This window comes from Phyllobates terribilis, unplaced genomic scaffold (assembly GCF_046119375.1).
Source record: "Phyllobates terribilis strain yellow unplaced genomic scaffold, ASM4611937v1 Scaffold_8__6_contigs__length_399053987, whole genome shotgun sequence".
NCBI classification, from domain to species: Eukaryota; Metazoa; Chordata; class Amphibia; order Anura; family Dendrobatidae; genus Phyllobates; species Phyllobates terribilis.
Genome location: NW_027362768.1, coordinates 394,181,109 through 394,204,903, shown reverse-complemented (window position 1 = coordinate 394,204,903; position 23,795 = coordinate 394,181,109). Strand labels below are relative to the sequence as shown.

The 23,795-nt window shown below is 58.0% G+C and overlaps 1 protein-coding gene across 1 annotated transcript in view; it reads left to right on the top strand.

The window, feature by feature from the left end:
* Window positions 1-23,795, top strand: part of IARS1 (isoleucyl-tRNA synthetase 1) — a 233,697-nt gene that overhangs the window by 129,180 nt on the left and 80,722 nt on the right. The window contains exons 4-11 of the mRNA XM_073645216.1: window positions 4,178-4,297; window positions 4,500-4,582; window positions 7,127-7,244; window positions 7,310-7,457; window positions 7,532-7,619; window positions 13,217-13,277; window positions 14,843-14,938; window positions 21,465-21,587. Of these exons, the coding sequence (XP_073501317.1) occupies window positions 4,178-4,297; window positions 4,500-4,582; window positions 7,127-7,244; window positions 7,310-7,457; window positions 7,532-7,619; window positions 13,217-13,277; window positions 14,843-14,938; window positions 21,465-21,587 (837 nt within the window). The remainder of the gene's footprint in view (window positions 1-4,177; window positions 4,298-4,499; window positions 4,583-7,126; window positions 7,245-7,309; window positions 7,458-7,531; window positions 7,620-13,216; window positions 13,278-14,842; window positions 14,939-21,464; window positions 21,588-23,795) is intronic.

Sequence of the window (23,795 nt, the reverse complement as noted above, 5' to 3'; positions counted from 1 at the left end):
GGCGATGTCTGGAGATGGCGGTGACGGCGATATCTGGGGTCGGCCATGCTGATGATTCTGGTGATGGTGGTGACTGTGATGTCTGGGGTCGGCTGTGGTGATGCCAGTGACTGGGGATGATGACGACTCTGATGTCGGTGGTGATGACGATGACTGTGGTGACGATGGCATTAGTGATGTTGATGACTGGAGACGATGGCCGTGGTGATGTTGATGGCCGTGATGAGGTTGATGAATGGTGACAATGATGGCAGTGGTGACGTTGATGACGATGGGGACGTTGATGACGGTAGTGACAATGGTGGTGGTGACGTTTATAACGGCGGTGGTGATGTTCATGACTGTGGTGGCGGTGGTGATGTTGATTGGTGACGATGGTGGTGATGAAGACTAGTGACGATGGCGGTGTTGACGTTGATGGCTGTGGTGATTTGTGGAGGTGGTGATGGCGGTGGTGATGATTGTGGTGGCGATGTTGACTGGTGACAATGGCGTTGATGACTGGTGACGATAGCGGTGGTGAGGTTGAGGACTGTGGTGAGGTTGATGACTGTGGCGGTGGTGACGATGGCAATGTTGATGACTGTGATGACGATGGCAATGTTGATGACTGTGATGACGATAGCGGTGGTGATATTGATGACTGTGGTAATGATGGCGGTGGTGACGTTGATGACTGGTGACGATGGCGGTGGTGACGTTGATGACTGGTGATGATGGTGAGGTTGATGACTGGTGATGATGGTGAGGTTGATGACTGGTGACGATGGTGAGGTTGATGACTGGTGACGATGGTGAGGTTGATGACTGGTGACGATGGCGGCGATGTTGATGACTGTGATGACGATAGCGGTGGTGATATTGATGACTGAGGTGTTGACTGGTGACGATGGCGGTGATTGTGGTGACAATGGCGTTGATGGCGGTGGTGATGTTGATGACTCGTGAAGATGGCGATGTTGATGTCTGGTGACAATGACGTTGATGGCGGTGGTGATTGTGGTAACGATAGCGGTGGTGACGTTGCTGACTGGGGACGATGGTGGTGACGATGGCGGTGTTGATGACTGTGGTAGTGATATTGATGATTGGTGACGTTGATGGCTGTGGTGATTGTGGTGACAATGGCATTGATGATGGCGGTGAGGTTGATGACTGTGGTAATGATGGCGGTGGGGACGTTGATGACTGGTTACGATGGCGGTGGTGCTGACGTTGATGACTGGTGACGATGCCCGTGGTGGTGACGATGACTGGCGGTGGTGATGTTGATGACTGTGGTGACGATTGCAGTGGGTGATGTTGATGACTGTGGTGACGATGGCAGTGATGTTGATGACTGATGACGATGGAGGTGGTGATGACTGTGGTGACGATGGCGGTGATGAGGTTGATGACTGTGATGATGATGGCGGTGGTGATGTTGATGACTGACGATAGCGGTGGTGTTGATGACTGACGATAGCGGTGGTGATGATGACTGTGGTGACGATGGCGGTGGTGATGTTGATGACTGGTGATGGCGGTGGTGATGTTGATGACTGGTGACTATGGCGATGGTGACGATGACTGGTGACGATGGTGATGTTGATGACTGTGGTAATGATGACGGTGGTGACGATGACTGGTGACAATGGCGGTGGTGATTGTGGTAACGATGGCGTTGATGGCGGTGGTGATGTTGATGACTCGTGGCGATGTTGATGTCTGGTGACAATGACGTTGATGGCAGTGGTGATTGTGGTAACGATAGCGGTGGTGACGTTGCTGACGGGACGATGGTGGTGACGATGGCGGTGTTGATGACTGTGGTAGTGATATTGATGATTGGTCACGTTGATGGCTGTGGTGATTGTGGTGACAATGGCATTGATGATGGCGGTGAGGTTGATGACTGTGGTAATGATGGCGGTGGGGACGTTGATGACTGGTTACGATGGCGGTGGTGCTGACGTTGATGACTGGTGACGATGCCCGTGGTGGTGACGATGACTGGCGGTGGTGATGTTGATGACTGTGGTGACGATTGCAGTGGGTGATGTTGATGACTGTGGTGACGATTGCAGTGGGTGATGTTGATGACTGTGGTGACGATGGCAGTGATGTTGATGACTGATGACGATGGAGGTGGTGATGACTGTGGTGACGATGGGGGTGGTGAGGTTGATGACTGGTGATGATAGCGGTGATGAGGTTGATGACTGATGATGATGGCGGTGGTGACGATGGTGATGTTGATGACTGACGATAGCGGTGGTGTTGATGACTGACGATAGCGGTGGTGATGATGACTGTGGTGACGATGGCGGTGGTGATGTTGATGACTGGTGATGGCGGTGGTGATGTTGATGACTGGTGACTATGGCGATGGTGACGATGACTGGTGACGATGGTGATGTTGATGACTGTGGTAATGATGACGGTGGTGACGATGACTGGTGACAATGGCGGTGGTGATTGTGGTAACGATGGCGTTGATGGCGGTGGTGATGTTGATGACTCGTGGCGATGTTGATGTCTGGTGACAATGACGTTGATGGCAGTGGTGATTGTGGTAACGATAGCGGTGGTGACGTTGCTGACGGGACGATGGTGGTGACGATGGCGGTGTTGATGACTGTGGTAGTGATATTGATGATTGGTCACGTTGATGGCTGTGGTGATTGTGGTGACAATGGCATTGATGATGGCGGTGAGGTTGATGACTGTGGTAATGATGGCGGTGGGGACGTTGATGACTGGTTACGATGGCGGTGGTGCTGACGTTGATGACTGGTGACGATGCCCGTGGTGGTGACGATGACTGGCGGTGGTGATGTTGATGACTGTGGTGACGATTGCAGTGGGTGATGTTGATGACTGTGGTGACGATTGCAGTGGGTGATGTTGATGACTGTGGTGACGATGGCAGTGATGTTGATGACTGATGACGATGGAGGTGGTGATGACTGTGGTGACGATGGGGGTGGTGAGGTTGATGACTGGTGATGATAGCGGTGATGAGGTTGATGACTGATGATGATGGCGGTGGTGACGATGGTGATGTTGATGACTGACGATAGCGGTGGTGTTGATGACTGACGATAGCGGTGGTGATGATGACTGTGGTGACGATGGCGGTGGTGATGTTGATGACTGGTGATGGCGGTGGTGATGTTGATGACTGGTGACTATGGCGATGGTGACGATGACTGGTGACGATGGTGATGTTGATGACTGTGGTAATGATGACGGTGGTGACGATGACTGGTGACAATGGCGGTGGTGATTGTGGTAACGATGGCGGTGGTGGCGATGTTGATGACTGGTGACAATGGCTTTGATGGTGGTGATGTTGATTACTGTTGACGATGGCGGTGGTGAGGTCGATGACACTGGTGATGATGGCGGTGGTAATGATGACTGGTGGTGGCGGTGGTGATGTTGATGAGTGGTAATGATGGCGGTGGTGAGGTTGATGACTGTGGTGATGATCGTGGTGGTGACGATGACGGTGGTGATGATGGCGATGTTGATGACTGTGGCGACGATGGAGGTGGTGATATTGATTGGTGACAATGGCGGTGGTGACAATGGCGGTTGTGATGTTGATGACTGTGATGATGGCTGTGATGATGGTGGTGACGATGGCGTTGATGGCGGTGGTGACGTTGATGACTGATGACGATGGCGACGATGACTTTGGTGACGGTGGTGGTGAGGTCGATGACACTGGCGGTGGTGATGTTGATGACGGTGGTGACGATGTCGCTGGTGAGGTTGATGACTGATGGCGGTGGTGATGATGACTGTGATGACGATGACGATGACGATGTTGATGACTGGTGACTGGCGGTGGTGATTGGTGACAATGGTGATGGTGATTTTGATAACTGGTGACAAATGGCGGTGGTGATGTTGATGACTGTGGTGACAATGGCCGTGGTGAGGTCGATGACACTGGTGATGATGGCGGTGGTGATGTTGATGACTGGTGGCGGTGTTGACTTGATGACGGTGGTGACGTTGATTGGTGATGGCGATGTTGATGATTGGTGACGTTGATTGTGACTGTTTGGCACCTCAGCAAGTGGTGTATGTCGCACCCCGGGGCTTCTCTGCCGCTGCAGACCTGGTGCAGGATGTCACATCTTCATGGCTGGAGACTCCTTCTAACGACCAGTCTTTTCTTCTGCAGGAGTACGAGATTGACAAGACACTGGGTATAAAGGGTCCAGAGGACGTCGCCAAGATGGGGATAGCTGAATACAACAAGCAGTGTCGAGGCATAGTCATGAGATACTCGCAGGACTGGGAGGTATGGGGGAGGGGGCATGCTCTGATCCGCTGGCAGGGGACACACGCTTTGACACCCCCCGTGTGATCGCTGCACTCCCCTCCCCCGTGGTGTAACCACTGCACTCCCTGCATCCCCCTGTATAACCTCCCCTATAGTCGTATGTTCTGCCCCGTGGATCAAGACTTTCCATTCTACATTTTGTGGCCCCTTTCTCCTCCAGGTGAGTGTGACGAGGCTCGGCCGATGGATCGACTTCAAGAACGACTACAAGACCCTGTACCCCTGGTTTATGGAAACTGTGTGGTAGGTCCATAGGGGTCTGCAGGCCTCCTCATTTGCGGGGCTCCATGACTAAGTGATGGGTGGGCCCGTCTCCCACAGCGTTGACCTGTGTAATGCCGCTGTTGGCTCTGTCTGCCCGGCACTGGTCGCTCACTCATCTCTGCGGCGGCGGCCGGTCTTATACTCCCTTTTCTTCAGACTATTCTCATTCAGTCGCTCATGTCTGATCAACATGGCCAGTGTTAGCTGGTGCGGACTTGTGATGTGCAGAAATTACGGCATTTATGCCTCCGCTGCCGTCTGACTGCGGTCCCAGATTAGTCACGATCACCTGAGATGTGATTGCCAAAGGGGCACCATCAGTGGCCCAGTTACCGCCCGACCTGCTCATTCCTGCAAGCTCATGGTTTGCCCGCAGCTGTTTGCCTAGCCTTTTCTGATTAAGTTTTACAGAGGGACCCTATGTCAATTTTTTTCTGGGGTCCCCCTGTAATCAAGCCAGTAAAGGCTAAGCAAACAGCTGTGGGCTGATATTAATAGTCAGGGAACATTGTTGGCTAATGGCCCCTTCCCCGGCTACTAATATTAGCTCCCAGCGGTCGGCTTTCCCTCTGCTGGTTCTGAAAGTGACGCGGGAGCCCATGGCTTTCTTTTTAATTTTAGGCTCTGTGCCCACGATCCAGACGTAGAAGTGGTTTGGACACAGAATATTTTTGCTGGGTCCAAAACGCTGTGTTCTATTGAACGCAGGTAAATCCGCATGTGTTCACTGAACCATGCAGTTTTACCGCAATCAATACATTCTAGTGGTCAAATTTCTGTTGTGGAGACTAGCGACTCCGCAAGAGAATTTGACATGCTGCTGTCCTGAAAGACGCGCTGCATGTCAGTGTTTGCGGGTGATCCGCAGCCTCAGATGCACGCATAGTGGGCATGGGATTTCTAGAGATCCCATCCACTATGCTGTAACATCTGGCAGCTGCAAGTTTGACTCTGCAGAAACACACAGCGCCAAACCTGCAGCGGCTCCTGATCGTGGCCACGTACCCAAACTCACCCGCAGCATGTCAGTTTCTGTAGCGGACACGCTAGTCTCCGCTGCAGATTTTGACCGATTGACGTGTCATTATATGCGGTGAATTTGCATGTACTGACAACAAAAGTGCGGCATTTGGATGCAGCGTATTTTCGCTGTGTCCTAAGCGCTGCTGGTTGCTGATCGGGGGGGACGTAGCACTAACGAAACAGCTGTGAGCTGTTATTAATAGCCAGGGAACATGTTTGCCTAATGGCACCTTCCTAGGCTAAAAATAGCAGCCCTCAGCTGAACTAGAAATGACATGAATGGAAATGCTAATGAGATGGGGTTTATGGGATTAGCTGACACCTTTGTTTAGTGATGAGAATGTGTCAGTCGGACCCTTTCATTACTAAACCTAATTAAAGTAAAGAGTTAAATAAACACACACAGAGTAAACCCTTTATTTGAAATACAGCAGACACATTCTTTAATTTAAATTAACCAATATACTCACCCCAGGTCTGACGCTAATCCAAGGGTTAGTCATGTCCCATGTTTCTTTTTTCAAATATTTTTATTTAACTCCAAAACTCATGTATTGCTGTACAAAAGCGCATCAAAATCGCAGCAAAACGCACGTTTTTTCTGCAGCGTTTTTCTTGCCAAGAGATGCAGAAACCTTAAGGAATTTTCTGCATGCAAATCCTGAGCGTGCGCACAGAGCCTTACAGCCATGAGCTGGGTCCTGATATAGGCAGAGGCTGGGACACCGCGAACACATCGTGGCCGCTCCATGTTTGTGGAGTCTGCGCCTAAATCCTCCTCCGAGCCAACGCGTGTGAGCGAGCCTTTCCTGCCACCTCTCCGTGGCCGGTCAGCGGTGGGACTGTAGGCGTGTAGATAAAAGCAGCAGGCGCAGCTCGGCCGGAGCTCTGACGCCCTGTGACCCCGCTGATGGTGCCCCCGCTGATGGTGCCGCCGCTCATGGCGCCCCCGCTGATGGCTGCCCCGCTGATGGCTCCCCCGCTGATGGCTGCCCCGCTGATGGCTCCCCCGCTGATGGCTCCCCCGCTGATGGCTGCCCCGCTGATGGCTGCCCCGCTGATGGCTCCCCCGCTGATGGCTGCCCCGCTGATGGCTGCCCCGCTGATGGCTGCCCCGCTGATGGCTGCCCCGCTGATGGCTGCCCCGCTGATGGCTGCCCCGCTGATGGCTGCCCCGCTGATGGCTGCCCCGCTGATGGCTGCCCCGCTGATGGCTGCCCCGCTGATGGCTGCCCCGCTGATGGCTCCCCCGCTGATGGCTGCCCCGCTGATGGCTGCCCCGCTGATGGCTGCCCCGCTGATGGCTGCCCCGCTGATGGCTGCCCCGCTGATGGCTCCCCCGCTGATGGCTCCCCCGCTGATGGCTGCCCCGCTGATGGCTGCCCCGCTGATGGCTGCCCCGCTGATGGCTGCCCCGCTGATGGCTGCCCCGCTGATGGCTGCCCCGCTGATGGCTCCCCCGCTGATGGCTCCCCCGCTGATGGCTTCTCTCCGGCACAGGTGGGTCTTCAAGCAGCTGTACGACAAGGGTCTGGTGTACCGAGGAGTGAAGGTGATGCCGTTCTCCACCGCCTGCAACACCCCATTATCCAACTTCGAGTCCCACCAGAATTACAAGGTATTTTCCATGTTCTTGTGAGGTGATCGCTCATGGCCGCTGATGATGACACCGCTCCTTCTCAGGACGTGCAAGATCCCTCCGTTATCGTTACCTTCCCCTTACTGGAGGACTTGTGCGTGTCGCTCGTGGCCTGGACCACCACCCCATGGACCCTACCCAGCAATATGGCTCTGTGTGTCAACCCCGAGCTGATGTATGTGAAACTGAGAGGTGAGTGTGGCCAGAGGGGTCGGAGGGTCCGGCGGTCGGAGGCAGCCCGGTGATGATGATTTCCTTCCTCACAGATAAGGCCAGCGGCAGCCTGTACATACTGATGGAGGCCCGGGTGTCCGCCCTCTACAAGACGGAGGCCGAATACGACATTGTGGACAGGTGCGGCTCTTACTATTCCTGTGTCCGTCCTTTATTCCTCCCGTCTCCATCATGTGCGTCACATCCGTGGACTGGACCCGTGTCCTGTGAGACCCCCTGTGATTTATCTGTACGATGCACGTGTCCGGTGAGACCCCCTGTGATGTATCTGTACGATGCACGTGTCCGGTGAGACCCCCTGTGATGTATCTGGACGATGCACGTGTCCTGTGAGACCCCCTGTGATGTATCTGTACGATGCACGTGTCCGGTGAGACCCCCTGTGATGTATCTGTACGATGCACGTGTCCGGTGAGACCCCCTGTGATGTATCTGTACGGTGCAAGTGTCCGGTGAGACCCCCTGTGATGTATCTGTACGATGCACGTGTCCGGTGAGTCCCTCTGTGATGTATCTGTACGATGCACGTGTCCGGTGAGACCCCCTGTGATGTATCTGTACGATGCACGTGTCCGGTGAGACCCCCTGTGATGCATCTGTACGATGCACGTGTCCGGTGAGACCCCCTGTGATGTATCTGTATGATGCACGTGTCCGGTGAGACCCCCTGAGATGTAGCTGTACGATGCACGTGTCCGGTGAGACCCCCTGTGATGTATCTGTACGATGCACATGTCCGGTGAGACCCCCTGTGATGTATCTGTACGATGCACGTGTCCGGTGAGTCCCCCTGTGATGTATCTGTACGATGCACGTGTCCGGTGAGTCCCCCTGTGATGTATCTGTACGATGCACGTGTCCGGTGAGACCCCCTGTGATGTATCTGTACGATGCACATGTCTGGTGAGACCCCCTGAGATGTATCTGTACGATGCACGTGTCTGGTGAGACCCCCTGTGATCTATCTGTACGATGCACGTGTCTGGTGAGACCCCCTGTGATGTATCTGTACGATGCACGTGTCCGGTGAGACCCCCTGTGATGTATCTGTACGATGCACGTGTCCGGTGAGACCCCCTGTGATGTATCTGTACGATGCACGTGTCCGGTGAGACCCCCTGTGATGTATCTGTACGATGCACGTGTCCGGTGAGACCCCCTGTGATGTATCTGTACGATGCACGTGTCCGGTGAGACCCCCTGTGATGTATCTGTACGATGCACGTGTCCGGTGAGACCCTGTGATGTATCTGTACGATGCACATGTCCTGTGAGACCCCCTGTGATGTATCTGTACGATGCACGTCTCCGGTGAGACCCCCTGTGATGTATCTGTACGATGCACGTGTCCGGTGAGACCCCCTGTGATGTATCTGTACGATGCACGTGTCCGGTGAGTCCCCCTGTGATGTATCTGTACGATGCACGTGTCCGGTGAGACCCCCTGTGATGTATCTGTACGGTGCACGTGTCCGGTGAGACCCCCTGTGATGTATCTGTACGATGCACGTGTCCGGTGAGACCCTGTGATGTATCTGTACGATGCACGTGTCCGGTGAGACCCCCTGTGATGTATCTGTACGATGCACGTGTCCGGTGAGACCCCCTGTGATGTATCTGTACGATGCACGTGTCTGGTGAGACCCCCTGTGATGTATCTGTACGATGCACGTGTCTGGTGAGACCCCCTGTGATGTATCTGTACGATGCACGTGTCTGGTGAGACCCCCTGTGATGTATCTGTACGATGCACGTGTCTGGTTAGACCCCTGTGATGTATCTGTACGATGCACGTGTCTGGTTAGACCCCTGTGATGTATCTGTACGATGCACGTGTCTGGTGAGACCCCCTGTGATGTATCTGTACGATGCACGTGTCTGGTGAGACCCCCTGTGATGTATCTGTACGATGCACGTGTCTGGTGAGACCCCCTGTGATGTATCTGTACGATGCACGTGTCCGGTGAGACCCCCTGTGATGCACCTGGACGGTGCACGTGTCCGGTGAGACCCTCTTATTACCGTGTGACTTTCTGGTTGCTGCAGGTTTTGTTCTTATTCGATCTGTTTTTCTTTGTTTGGGGGAGGGGTGTTGATGGTGGTCCTGAGATCTGCCAGGGTTGGGGGAGGGGTGTTGATGGTGGTCCTGAGATCTGCCAGGGTTGGGGGAGGGGTGTTGATGGTGGTCCTGAGATATGCAAGGGTTGGGGGAGGGGTGCTGATGGTGGTCCTGAGATCTGCAATGGTTGGGAGAGGGGTGCTGATGGTGGTCCTGAGATCTGCCATGGCCGGGGTATGGGTGTTGATGGTGGTCCTGAGATCTGCCATGGCCAGGGGATGGGTATTGATGGTGGTCCTGACATCTGCCATGGTTGAGGGAGGGGTGTTGATGGTGGTCCTGAGATCTGTCATGGCCGGGGGATGGGTGTTGATGGTGGTCCTGAGATCTGCCATGGCCGGGGGATGGGTGTTGATGGTGGTCCTGAGATCTGCCATGGCCGGGGGAGGGGTGTTGCTGGTGGTCCTGAGATCTGCCATGGCCGGGGGAGGGGTGTTGCTGGTGGTCCTGAGATCTGCCATGGTCGGGGGAGGGGTGTTGATGGTGGTCCTGAGATCTGCCATGGCCGGGGGAGGGGTGTTGCTGGTGGTCCTGAGATCTGCCATGGCCGGGGGAGGGGTGTTGATGATGGTCCTGAGATCTGTCATGGCCGGGGGAGGGGTGCTGATGGTGGTCCTGAGATCTGCAAGGGTTGGGAGAGGGGTGCTGATGGTGGTCCTGAGATCTGCCATGGCCGGGGTATGGGTGTTGATGGTGGTCCTGAGATCTGGCATGGTTGAGGGAGGGGTGTTGATGGTGGTCCTGACATCTGCCATGGTTGAGGGAGGGGTGTTGATGGTGGTCCTGAGATCTGCCATGGCCGGGGGAGGGGTGTTGATGGTTGTCCTGAGATCTGCCATGGCCGGGGGAGGGGTGTTGCTTGTGGTCCTGAGATCTGCCATGGCCGGGGGATGGGTGTTGATGGTGGTCCTGAGATCTGCCATGGTTGAGGGAGGGGTGTTGCTGGTGGTCCTGAGATCTGTCATGGCCGGGGGATGGGTGTTGATTGTGGTCCTGAGATCTGTCATGGCCGGGGGAGGGGTGTTGCTGGTGGTCCTGAGATCTGCCATGGCCGGGGGATGGGTGTTGATGGTGGTCCTGAGATCTGCCATGGCCGGGGGATGGGTGTTGATGGTGGTCCTGAGATCTGCCATGGCCGGGGGATGGGTGTTGCTGGTGGTCCTGAGATCTGCCATGGCTGGGGGAGGGGTGTTGCTGGTGGTCCTGAGATCTGCCATGGCCGGGGGAGGGGTGTTGCTGGTGGTCCTGAGATCTGCCATGGCCGGGGGAGGGGTGTTGCTGGTGGTCTTGAGATCTGCCATGGCCGGGGGAGGGGTGTTGCTGGTGGTCCTGAGATCTGCCATGGCTGGGGGAGGGGTGTTGATGGTGGTCCTGAGATCTGCAATGGCCGGGGGAGGGGTGTTGCTGGTGGTCCTGAGATCTGCCATGGTTGAGGGATGGGTGTTGATGGTGGTCCTGAGATCTGGCATGGTTGAGGGAGGGGTGTTGATGGTGGTCCTGAGATCTGCCATGGCCGGGGGATGGATATTGATGGTGGTCCTGACATCTGCCATGTTTGAGGGAGGGGTGTTGATGGTGGTCCTGAGATCTGTCATGGCCGGGGGATGGGTGTTGATGGTGGTCCTGAGATCTGCCATGGCCGGGGGATGGGTGTTGATGGTGGTCCTGAGAATTGCCATGGCCGGGGGAGGGGTGTTGCTGGTGGTCCTGAGATCTGCCATGGCCGGGGGATGGGTGTTGATGGTGGTCCTGAGATCTGCCATGGCCGGGGGATGGGTGTTGATGGTGGTCCTGAGATCTGCCATGGCCGGGGGATGGGTGTTGATGGTGGTCCTGAGATCTGCCATGGCCGGGGGAGGGGTGTTGCTGGTGGTCCTGAGATCTGCCATGGCCGGGGGAGGGGTGTTGATGGTGGTCCTGAGATCTGCCATGGCCGGGGGAGGGGTGTTGCTGGTGGTCCTGAGATCTGCCATGGCCGGGGGAGGGGTGTTGATTGTGGTCCTGAGATCTGCCATGGCCGGGGGAGGGGTGTTGGTGGTCCTGAGATCTGCCATGGCCGGGGGATGGGTGTTGATGGTGGTCCTGAGATCTGCCATGGCCGGGGGAGGGGTGTTGCTGGTGGTCCTGAGATCTGCCATGGCTGGGGGAGGGGTGTTGCTGGTGGTCCTGAGATCTGCCATGGCCGGGGAAGGGGTGTTGGTGGTCCTGAGATCTGCCATGGCCGGGGGATGGGTGTTGATGGTGGTCCTGAGATCTGCCATGGCCGGGGGAGGGGTGTTGCTGGTGGTCCTGAGATCTGCCGTGGCTGGGGGAGGGGTGTTGCTGGTGGTCCTGAGATCTGCCATGGCCGGGGGAGGGGTGTTGCTGGTGGTCCTGAGATCTGCCATGGCTGGGGGAGGGGTGTTGATGGTGGTCCTGAGATCTGCCATGGCCGGGGGAGGGGTGTTGGTGGTCCTGAGATCTGCCATGGTTGAGGGATGGGTGTTGATGGTGGTCCTGAGATCTGGCATGGTTGAGGGAGGGGTGTTGATGGTGGTCCTGAGATCTGCCATGGCCGGGGGATGGATATTGATGGTGGTCCTGACATCTGCCATGTTTGAGGGAGGGGTGTTGATGGTGGTCCTGAGATCTGTCATGGCCGGGGGATGGGTGTTGATGGTGGTCCTGAGATCTGCCATGGCCGGGGGATGGGTGTTGATGGTGGTCCTGAGAATTGCCATGGCCGGGGGAGGGGTGTTGCTGGTGGTCCTGAGATCTGCCATGGCCGGGGGATGGGTGTTGATGGTGGTCCTGAGATCTGCCATGGCCGGGGGATGGGTGTTGATGGTGGTCCTGAGATCTGCCATGGCCGGGGGATGGGTGTTGATGGTGGTCCTGAGATCTGCCATGGCCGGGGGAGGGGTGTTGCTGGTGGTCCTGAGATCTGCCATGGCCGGGGGAGGGGTGTTGATGGTGGTCCTGAGATCTGCCATGGCCGGGGGAGGGGTGTTGCTGGTGGTCCTGAGATCTGCCATGGCCGGGGGAGGGGTGTTGATTGTGGTCCTGAGATCTGCCATGGCCGGGGGAGGGGTGTTGGTGGTCCTGAGATCTGCCATGGCCGGGGGATGGGTGTTGATGGTGGTCCTGAGATCTGCCATGGCCGGGGGAGGGGTGTTGCTGGTGGTCCTGAGATCTGCCATGGCTGGGGGAGGGGTGTTGATGGTGGTCCTGAGATCTGCCATGGCCGGGGAAGGGGTGTTGGTGGTCCTGAGATCTGCCATGGCCGGGGGATGGGTGTTGATGGTGGTCCTGAGATCTGCCATGGCCGGGGGAGGGGTGTTGCTGGTGGTCCTGAGATCTGCCGTGGCTGGGGGAGGGGTGTTGCTGGTGGTCCTGAGATCTGCCATGGCCGGGGGAGGGGTGTTGCTGGTGGTCCTGAGATCTGCCATGGCTGGGGGAGGGGTGTTGATGGTGGTCCTGAGATCTGCCATGGCCGGGGGAGGGGTGTTGGTGGTCCTGAGATCTGCCATGGCTGGGGGAGGGGTGTTGATGGTGGTCCTGTCACCTGCCGCACTCCGCTCTCCTCTATGATCCTTCTGATCTGGTTTTCTGTCTCTAGGTTTCCGGGCCTCGCCCTTAGAGGGAAGCGCTATCAGCCATTGTTTGACTACTTTGCCAAGGTAAGAATGACACATTCCTTGTGACGATTTCTTTGAGGGGCCGGGCCTGTGTCCCCCCTAAGGGGCGTTTCTGCTTTGTGACCATGATGCGCCCGGGGTGTGTAAGTTGTGAACCGCTGAGGATGTCGCTGTCCCAGGACTCGTTCTGTGGGATCGGCCATCACTTTCCTTGTGTGCAGACTCCGTGGCTCATCCCTCCAGCTGGACCTGCGGGCGGCCGAGCAACTCCTGCCGTCAGGCCGAATCCCCGCCACTCGCTGGCCAGATGGTGTGGTGGTCTCCTGTGTGTGGAGATCACTGGCCTAGATGGTGTGGTGGTCTCCTGTGTGTGGAGATCTTTAGCCTAGATGGTGTGGTGGTCTCCTGTGTGTGGAGATGCTGTCAGAGCCGGCGTGGTCTCTAGGAGTGATGTCGGGTGGTCTCTTCTACGTGGAGATGCTGTCAGAGCCGGCGTGGTCTCTAGGAGTGATGTCGGGTGGTCTCTTCTACGTGGAGATGCTGGCAGAGCCGGCGTGGTCTCTAGGAGTGATATCAGGTGGTCTCTTCTGTCGGGTGGTCTCTTCTACGTGGAGATGCTGTCAGAGCCGGCGTGGTCTCTAGGAGTGATGTCGGGTGGTCTCTTTTACGTAGAGATGCTGTCAGAGCCGGCGTGGTCTCTAGGAGTGATATCAGGTGGTCTCTTCTGTCGGGTGGTCTCTTCTACGTGGAGATGCTGTCAGAGCCGGCGTGGTCTCTAGGAGTGATGTCAGGTGGTCTCTTCTACGTAGAGATGCTGGCAGAGCCGGCGTGGTCTCCAGGAGTGATGTCGGGTGGTCTCTTCTACGTGGAGATGCTGTCAGAGCCGGCGTGGTCTCTAGGAGTGATGTCGGGTGGTCTCTTCTACGTGGAGATGCTGTCAGAGCCGGCGTGGTCTCTAGGAGTGATGTCGGGTGGTCTATTCTACGTGGAGATGCTGGCAGAGCCGGCGTGGTCTCTAGGAGTGATGTCGGGTGGTCTCTTCTACGTGGAGATGCTGTCAGAGCCGGCGTGGTCTCTAGGAGTGATATCGGGTGGTCTCTTCTGTCGGGTGGTCTCTTCTACGTGGAGGTGCTGTCAGAGCCGGCGTGGTCTCTAGGAGTGATGTCGGGTGGTCTCTTCTACGTGGAGATGCTGTCAGAGCCGGCGTGGTCTCTAGGAGTGATGTCGGGTGGTCTCTTCTACGTGGAGATGCTGGCAGAGCCGGCGTGGTCTCTAGGAGTGATGTCGGGTGGTCTCTTCTACGTGGAGGTGCTGTCAGAGCCGGCGTGGTCTCTAGGAGTGATGTCGGGTGGTCTCTTCTACGTGGAGATGCTGTCAGAGCCGGCGTGGTCTCTAGGAGTGATGTCGGGCGGTCTCTTCTACGTGGAGATGCTGGCAGAGCCGGCGTGGTCTCTAGGAGTGATGTCGGGTGGTCTCTTCTACGTGGAGGTGCTGTCAGAGCCGGCGTGGTCTCTAGGAGTGATGTCGGGTGGTCTCTTCTACGTGGAGATGCTGGCAGAGCCGGCGTGGTGGACTTGGGGGTCTCACCGTGTCTTCATTCTTTCCAGGCTGCAGACTGCGGAGCGTTCACTGTTGTGTTTGACAACTACGTGAAGTCAGAAGATGGCACCGGGGTGGTCCACCAGGCCCCGTACTTTGGAGCGGTATGTACCATGAGAATGGAGACCCCTCCCCACCATTACCACTGACAGACCCCTGTATCTCATTGTACTTTAGTGATGGGGGACCTCCTGGGATTCAGTAGGTCTCTCACTTATACGGTGGTCCCCAGCAGGAGCCCACTGTGAGATTAGTAGATTTTATGCGGTGGGCTTTTTCCCACGGTTCCTGATTAGAAATATTCCAGCTGCAAAACTTTATTCATTACATAGTGGAGCGTAGAGAACAATAAAACATAGAAATGATCAATGTAAATCACTGTTAGGCCACAGCCCCGCTATCAGTATCAGGCCACAGCCCCGCTATCAGTATCAGGCCACAGCCCCGCTATCAGTATCAGGCCACAGCCCCGCTATCAGTATCAGGCCACAGCCCCGCTATCAGTATCAGGCCACAGCCCCGCTATCAGTATCAGGCCACAGCCCCGCTATCCGTATCAGGCCACAGCCCCGCTATCAGTATCAGGCCACAGCCCCGCTATCAGTATCAGGCCACAGCCCCGCTATCAGTATCAGGCCACAGCCCCGCTATCAGTATCAGGCCACAGCCCCGCTATCAGTATCAGGCCACAGCCCCGCTATCAGTATCAGGCCACAGCCCCGCTATCAGTATCAGGCCACAGCCCCGCTATCAGTATCAGGCCACAGCCCCGCTATCAGTATCAGGCCACAGCCCCGCTATCAGTATCAGGCCACAGCCCCGCTATCAGTATCAGGCCACAGCCCCGCTATCAGTATCAGGCCACAGCCCCGCTATCAGTATCAGGCCACAGCCCCGCTATCAGTATCAGGCCACAGCCCCGCTATCAGTATCAGGCCACAGCCCCGCTATCAGTATCAGGCCACAGCCCCGCTATCAGTATCAGGCCACAGCCCCGCTATCAGTATCAGGCCACAGCCCCGCTATCAGTATCAGGCCACAGCCCCGCTATCAGTATCAGGCCACAGCCCCGCTATCAGTATCAGGCCACAGCCCCGCTATCAGTATCAGGCCACAGCCCCGCTATCAGTATCAGGCCACAGCCCTGCTATCAGTATCAGGCCACAGCCCCGCTATCAGTATCAGGCCACAGCCCCGCTATCAGTATCAGGCCACAGCCCCGCTATCAGTATCAGGCCACAGCCCCGCTATCAGTATCAGGCCACAGCCCCGCTATCAGTATCAGGCCACAGCCCCGCTATCAGTATCAGGCCACAGCCCCGCTATCAGTATCAGGCCACAGCCCCGCTATCAGTATCAGGCCACAGCCCCGCTATCAGTATCAGGCCACAGCCCCGCTATCAGTATCAGGCCCCGGCCCCCGCTGTCAGTATCAGGCCCCGACCCCGCTGTCAGTGTTCGGGCCACAGCCCCGCTATCAGTATCAGGCCCCGGCCCCCGCTGTCGGTGTCCGGGCCCCGGCCCCCGCTGTCGGTGTCCGGGCCCCGGCCCCCGCTGTCGGTGTCCGGGCCCCGGCCCCCGCTGTCGGTGTCCGGGCCCCGGCCCCCGCTGTCGGTGTCCGGGCCCCGGCCCCCGCTGTCGGTGTCCGGGCCCCGGCCCCCGCTGTCGGTGTCCGGGCCCCGGCCCCCGCTGTCGGTGTCCGGGCCCCGGCCCCCGCTGTCGGTGTCCGGGCCCCGGCCCCCGCTGTCGGTGTCCGGGCCCCGGCCCCCGCTGTCGGTGTCCGGGCCCCGGCCCCCGCTGTCGGTGTCCGGGCCCCGGCCCCCGCTGTCGGTGTCCGGGCCCCGGCCCCCGCTGTCGGTGTCCGGGCCCCGGCCCCCGCTGTCGGTGTCCGGGCCCCGGCCCCCGCTGTCGGTGTCCGGGCCCCGGCCCCCGCTGTCGGTGTCCGGGCCCCGGCCCCCGCTGTCGGTGTCCGGGCCCCGGCCCCCGCTGTCGGTGTCCGGGCCCCGGCCCCCGCTGTCGGTGTCCGGGCCCCGGCCCCCGCTGTCGGTGTCCGGGCCCCGGCCCCCGCTGTCGGTGTCCGGGCCCCGGCCCCCGCTGTCGGTGTCCGGGCCCCGGCCCCCGCTGTCGGTGTCCGGGCCCCGGCCCCCGCTGTCGGTGTCCGGGCCCCGGCCCCCGCTGTCGGTGTCCGGGCCCCGGCCCCCGCTGTCGGTGTCCGGGCCCCGGCCCCCGCTGTCGGTGTCCGGGCCCCGGCCCCCGCTGTCGGTGTCCGGGCCCCGGCCCCCGCTGTCGGTGTCCGGGCCCCGGCCCCCGCTGTCGGTGTCCGGGCCCCCGCTGTCGGTGTCCGGGCCCCCGCTGTCGGTGTCCGGGCCCCCGCTGTCGGTGTCCGGGCCCCCGCTGTCGGTGTCCGGGCCCCCGCTGTCGGTGTCCGGGCCCCCGCTGTCGGTGTCCGGGCCCCCGCTGTCGGTGTCCGGGCCCCCGCTGTCGGTGTCCGGGCCCCCGCTGTCGGTGTCCGGGCCCCCGCTGTCGGTGTCCGGGCCCCCGCTGTCGGTGTCCGGGCCCCCGCTGTCGGTGTCCGGGCCCCCGCTGTCGGTGTCCGGGCCCCCGCTGTCGGTGTCCGGGCCCCCGCTGTCGGTGTCCGGGCCCCCGCTGTCGGTGTCCGGGCCCCCGCTGTCGGTGTCCGGGCCCCCGCTGTCGGTGTCCGGGCCCCCGCTGTCGGTGTCCGGGCCCCCGCTGTCGGTGTCCGGGCCCCCGCTGTCGGTCCCCGGGTGATAAATGCAGATTTGGTGACTTGTTTCTATTAGACCTTTTCTCTGTTCCTCTCCTGGTTTTGGCTCCTGAGCTCAATCAGATTCAGGTCTGGGGAACGGGCGGCCAGTCCATAGCTTCAATGCCTTCATCTTGCAGGAACTGCTGACACACTCCAGCCACATGAGGTCTGGCATTGTCCTGCATTAGGAGGAACCCAGGGCCAACCGCACCAGCATATGGTCTCACAAGGGGTCTGAGGATCTCATCTCGGTACCTAATGGCAATCAGGCTACCTCTGGCGAGCACATGGGGGGCTGGATTTGGAGTCACCCCCATAGCTTCAATGCCTTCATCTTGCAGGAACTACTGACACACTCCAGCCACATGAGGTCTGGCATTGTCCTGCATTAGGAGGAACCCAGGGCCAACCGCACCAGCATATGGTCTCACAAGGGGTCTGAGGATCTCATCTCGGTACCTAATGGCAGTCAGGCTACCTCTGGCGAGCACATGGAGGGCTGTGCGGCCCTCCAAAGAAATGCCACCCCACACCATTACTGACCCACTGCCAAACCGGTCATGCTGAAGGATGTTGCAGGCAGCAGATCGCTCTCCACGGCGTCTCCAGACTCTGTCACTTCTGTCACATGTGCTCAGTGTGAACCTGCTTTCATCTGGGAAGAGCACAGGGCGCCAGTGGCCACTTTGCCAATCCTGGTGTTCTGTGGCACAATGCCAAGCGTCCTGCACGGTGTTGGGCTGTGAGCACAACCCCCATCTGTGGACGTCGGGCCCTCATACCACCCTCATGGAGTCGGTTTCTATCCGTTTGTGCAGACACATGCACATTTGTGGCTGCTGGAGGTCATTTTGCAGGGCTCTGGCAGTGCTCCTCCTGTTCCTCCTTGCACAAAGGCGGAGGTAGCGGTCCTGCTGCTGGGTTGTTGCCCTCCTACGGCCCCCTCCACGTCTCCTGGTAGCGCCTCCAGCCTCTGGACACTATGCTGACAGACACCGCAAACCTTCATACCAAAGCTCGCATTGATGTGCCATCCTGGATGAGCTGCACTACCTGAGCAACTTCTGTGGGTTGTAGAGTCCGTCTCATGCTACTGTACCTCTAGGGGTGAGAGCCATGACAAAATGCAAAAGTGATCAAAACAACAGCAAATAAGGATGATGTGACGACACAGCTTCTAATCTTAATTAGCCAGACGTCTAGATTTGTTAGGCCAAGAGAAAAGCACTATTGTGTTTCTTTACTTTTGAATGTATGTATTTTTCTTTGAGTGGTGAAGGACATACTAGTATATTTGTATATGCCTGAATGTTGACTTCTCTTGGTCTGGAAACAATAGTTTGTTACTATGTTAATTGCATATTGTACTAAGCCAGCTAGTTGTTGATTTACAGAGCAGGGGGATACCAACTATGTAAATTGATTAAATGCTCAAACAATGAGACCTGAGCCCTGCACCTTTCCTCTTGACCTGTTAATGATGGCCTAAGCCTGCCTGGAAGGACACAGATCTGCTCCATTGACCATCAGAGAGCCCATGGATACATTTGAGGAAATCAGATTGAGACAATGAGGTCACCTGGTCTCATGGATATGTTGTTTGGGGTTGCCAGGTTGGGACCATCTGGTCACCTGGAACCCATGAGACACTCGGAGAAAGTCAGGTTGGGACATTGAGGTCACCTGGAACCCATGGAGGAGTTTGGATAGCCCAGGGTGGGACCCTCGTGTCTCCTGACCTTGTACCTCGATGGACTGCTAGCTTCCTAAGCTTGCCGCTACCTCCTCTCTGTGGGAACCTTTCAAAAGTGGGGGGCCACTGGTTGAGGTAGTTGGTTTTATTCCCATTGGTCCGGAAGGGTGAGACTGTGTAACTTCCACCATCTTGGGTATTTGCTGGGACTGTTCTGTGTGTTTATTGTCCGCTTTGTGGGTCAGTAAAGTATTGCCACACTGTTTTACCCTCACTTTGTGTTGTCTGAGTAATATTATGCCCACGGAAGACCCCGTGTCTTCACATATTGGTGGCAGCGGTGGGATACTACTCAGCTCAGCGGATCTGGGGGACCTGCCGGGGACTGGTGTTAGCACACAACATCTAAGGGGTCCACAACCAGGGAGGCATATAGACCGACCCAGCAGACCATAGGTGAGGCACACACAGCAGGTTTCGGATGCTACCACGTCCAACCTCACCAGCTCGGCCTTGGGAGGAGGACCGGTTTCGGATGCTACCACGTCCAACCTCACCAGCTCGGCCTTGGGAGGAGGACCGGAGGAGATATACAACCGCAACAAGAAACGGCAACTACAGGATCTGTGCCAGCATCAACTGATTGAATACCGGACCACCGACACTCATCGGATTTACTTCAGGAGCCACAGGATGTGTGGAGTTCATTCGCAAGGAAGACATTGAATATGTTATGAGGAACCTGGATGATACAAAATGTTGTTCTCATGAAGGTGAGACCTGTTACATTCTTGTCTGTGCTTAAAGACACACTGCTGGACTGTGCCTGATAAGTGGAGAAGGATGATTGGGATCCTATCACATCTGGCTAATTAAGATGGGGGAGCAATGTGACCATACAGCTTCTAATCTTAATCAGCCAGATGTCTAGATTTGTTAAGCCAGGAGAAATACACTATTGTGTTTGTGTTGACTTTTGAATGTATGTGTTTTTCTTTGGCTGGTCAAAAAGGGCATACTATTTGTATAACAACCTATCAACTAGGCATAAATAATAAACGGCACTTCTCTAAATCAACAAAACCCTACAAAATACTGGAAGCAAATGGCCAGATAATATAAAATATTCACCTTTATTGAAAACAGCACATAAAAAAAGAGAACTAGCTTGAAAAAAATTCCAAAAAACAGACGGTGATATCAGATTAAACACTAGAGGGAGCCCAAGTCCTCAGTAATTGCAGTAAAGGTCAGTGTGATTCTGCGTATTCAAAGGATCATACTGCTCCACAGATGAAGAATACGTGTAAAAAGCGGTATGCAGAATATCGCTGCCTTGGAATCTGTTTCCTTTGATTATGTATAACTTTTGCACTAAGCACTTATATACATATATTTATGCCTTAGTACTTTATTTATTTTATACTTATTTTATCTGCTCCATTGACATCAGAGAGACATGGATACATTTGGGGAAATCAGATTGAGACAATGAGGTCACCTGGTCTCATGGATGTGTTATTTGGGGTTGCCAGGAGGGACCCTCCGGTCACCTGGAACCCATGGAGACATTCGGAGAAGCCATATTGGGACCCACAAGTCATCTTGCCCCATGGAAACTCTCGGAGAGGCCAGGATGGGACCCTCGAGTCTCCTGGCCTTGTACCTTAATGGACTGCTAGCTTCCTAAGCTTGCTGCTACCTTCTCTCTGTGGGGCCCGCCAGAAGCAGGGGGCCACTGGTTGAGGTAGTCAGCCCTGGAAGTCCCAAAGTTGTCCTATCCCAGGCAGGCGGAGGAGGAAGGGTGACACTGTGTAATGTTCCACCATCTTGGGTATTTGCTGGGACTGTTCTGTGTGATTATTGTGGGTTAGTAAAGTATTATCCCGCTGTTTTACCCCCACCCTGTATTGTCTGAGTAGAGTTACTCTCACGGAAGACCCCAAGTCCTCACACACACACACGGGCCTGTTACCTGCCAGTGGCCAAAGGCGACTCCTGAGAAAACCAGACCCCTAGTATCATCCTCCTCCACCAAACGTCACATCAACACAATGTGCTCAGAGGGTGACTGTCCTCTCTTCTATATATGAGACCCCCATTTATCCCGCGCATGACTCGTGATGGCCCACTGCTCTTCCTTTCCTTCATTCTATCTATTGTTTTGCAGGATGACTACCGGGTCTGCATGGACTTTGGCATTATCCAGAAGGACTCTGTCCCCGTCTGTCCGGTCAACGCTTCCGGCTGCTTCTCGGAGGACGTGGCGGACTTTGCAGGACAATACGTCAAGGTCAGATTACTCAGCCCCCAGCCCCTGCTCTCCCGGCTTCACCCCTCGGCTCTCCCTCCCCTCCCCCTCCCCCTCCCCCTCCCATTCTTCCCCTCCACCTCCCATTCTTCCCCTCCACTCTACCCCTCCCCTTCTTCCCCCCCGCTGCTCTCGCCCTCTTCCTCCCCCCGCTGCTCTCGCCCTCTTCCTCCCCCCGCTGCTCTCGCCCTCTCCTCCCCCCGCTGCTCTCGCCCTCGTCCTCCCCCCGCTGCTCTCGCCCTCGTCCCCCCCCCGCTGCTCTCGCCCTCTTCCTCCCCCCGCTGCTCTCGCCCCCTTCCTCCCCCCGCTGCTCTCGCCCCCTTCCTCCCCCCGCTGCTCTCGCCCCCTTCCTCCCCCGCTGCTCTCGCCCTCTTCCTCCCCCGCTGCTCTCGCCCTCTTCCTCCCCCCGCTGCTCTCGCCCTTTCCTCCCCCCCGCTGCTCTCGCCCTCTTCCTCCCCCCGCTGCTCTCGCCCTCTTCCTCCCCCCGCTGCTCTCGCCCTCTTCCTCCCCCCGCTGCTCTCGCCCTCTTCCTCCCCCCGCTGCTCGCGCCCTCTTCCTCCCCCTCCCGCCCTCTCCTCCCCCCCCCCTCCTCCTCCTCCCGCCCTCTTCCTCCCCCCTCCTCCTCCTCCCCCCTCTTCCTCCCCCCCTCCTCCTCCTCCCGCCCTCTTCCTCCCCCCCTCCTCCTCCTCCCGCCCTCTTCCTCCCCCCCTCCTCCTCCTCCCGCCCTCTTCCTCCCCCCCTCCTCCTCCTCCCTCCCTCTTTCTCCCTCCTCCTCCCCCCGCCCTCTTCCTCCCCCCCTCCTCCTCCCCCCGCCCTCTTCCTCCCCCCTCCTCCTCCTCCCGCCCTCTTCCTCCCCCCCTCCTCCTCCTCCCGCCCTCTTCCTCCCCCCTCTTCCTCTTCCCCCTCCTCCTCCTCCCCCCCTCTTCCTCTTCCCCCTCCTCCTCCTCCCGCCCTCTTCCTCCCCCCCTCCTCCCGCCCTCTTCCTCCCCCCTCCTCCTCCTCCCGCCCTCTTCCTCCCGCCCTCTTCCTCCCCCCCTCTTCCTCCCCCCTCTTCCTCCCCCCTCTTCTCCCCCCTCTTCCTCTTCCCCCTCCTCTCCTCCCCCCCTCTTCCTCTTCCCCCTCCTCCTCCTCCCGCCCTCTTCCTCTTCCCCCTCCTCCTCCTCCCGCCCTCTTCCTCTTCCCCCTCCTCCTCCTCCCGCCCTCTTCCTCTTCCCCCTCCTCCCGCCCTCTTCCTCTTCCCCCTCCTCCTCCTCCCGCCCTCTTCCCCCTCCTCCTCCTCCCGCCCTCTTCCCCCTCCTCCTCCTCCCGCCCTCTTCCCCCTCCTCCCGCCCTCTTCCTCTTCCCCTCCTCCCTTCCTCTTCCCCCTCCTCCTCCTCCCCCCGCCCTCTTCCTCTTCCCCCTCCTCCTCCCCCGCCCTCTTCCCCCTCCTCCTCCTCCCGCCCTCTTCCTCTTCCCCCTCCTCCTCCCGCCGTCTTCCCCCTCCTCCTCCCGCCCTCTTCCTCTTCCCCTTCCTCCTCCTCCCGCCCTCTTCCTCTTCCCCCTCCTCCCGCCCTCTTCCTCTTCCCCCTCCTCCCGCCCTCTTCCTCTTCCCCCTCCTCCCGCCCTCTTCCCCCTCCTCCGCCCTCTTCCCCCTCCTCCGCCCTCTTCCCCCTCCTCCCGCCCTCTTCCCCCTCCTCCCGCCCTCTTCCCGCCCTCTTCCCCCTCCCTCCCGCCCTCTTCCTCTTCCCCCTCCTCCTCCCGCCCTCTTCGCCTTCCCCCTCCTCCTCCCGCCCTCTTCCCCCTCCTCCTCTTCCTCCTCTTCCTCCTCCTCCTCTTCCTCCTCCTCCTCCTCCTCCTCCTCCTCCTCGTCGTCCTCCTCGTCGTCCTCGTCCTCTTCCTCCTCTTCCTCCTCGTCCTCTTTCCTCCTCGTCCTCTTCCTCCTCCCGCCCTCTTCCCCCTCCTCCTCTTCCCCCTCCTCCTCTTCCTCCTCCTCGTCCTCTTCCTCCTCCTCGTCCTCTTCCTCCTCCTCGTCCTCTTCCTCCTCCTCGTCCTCTTCCTCCTCCTCGTCCTCTTCCTCCTCCTCGTCCTCTTCCTCGTCCTCTTCCTCGTCCTCTTCCTCGTCCTCGTCCTCTCCTCGTCCTCCTCCTCGTCCTCCTCCTCGTCCTCCTCCTCCCTCCTCCGTCTCTTCCCTCGTCCTCTTCCTCCTCTTCC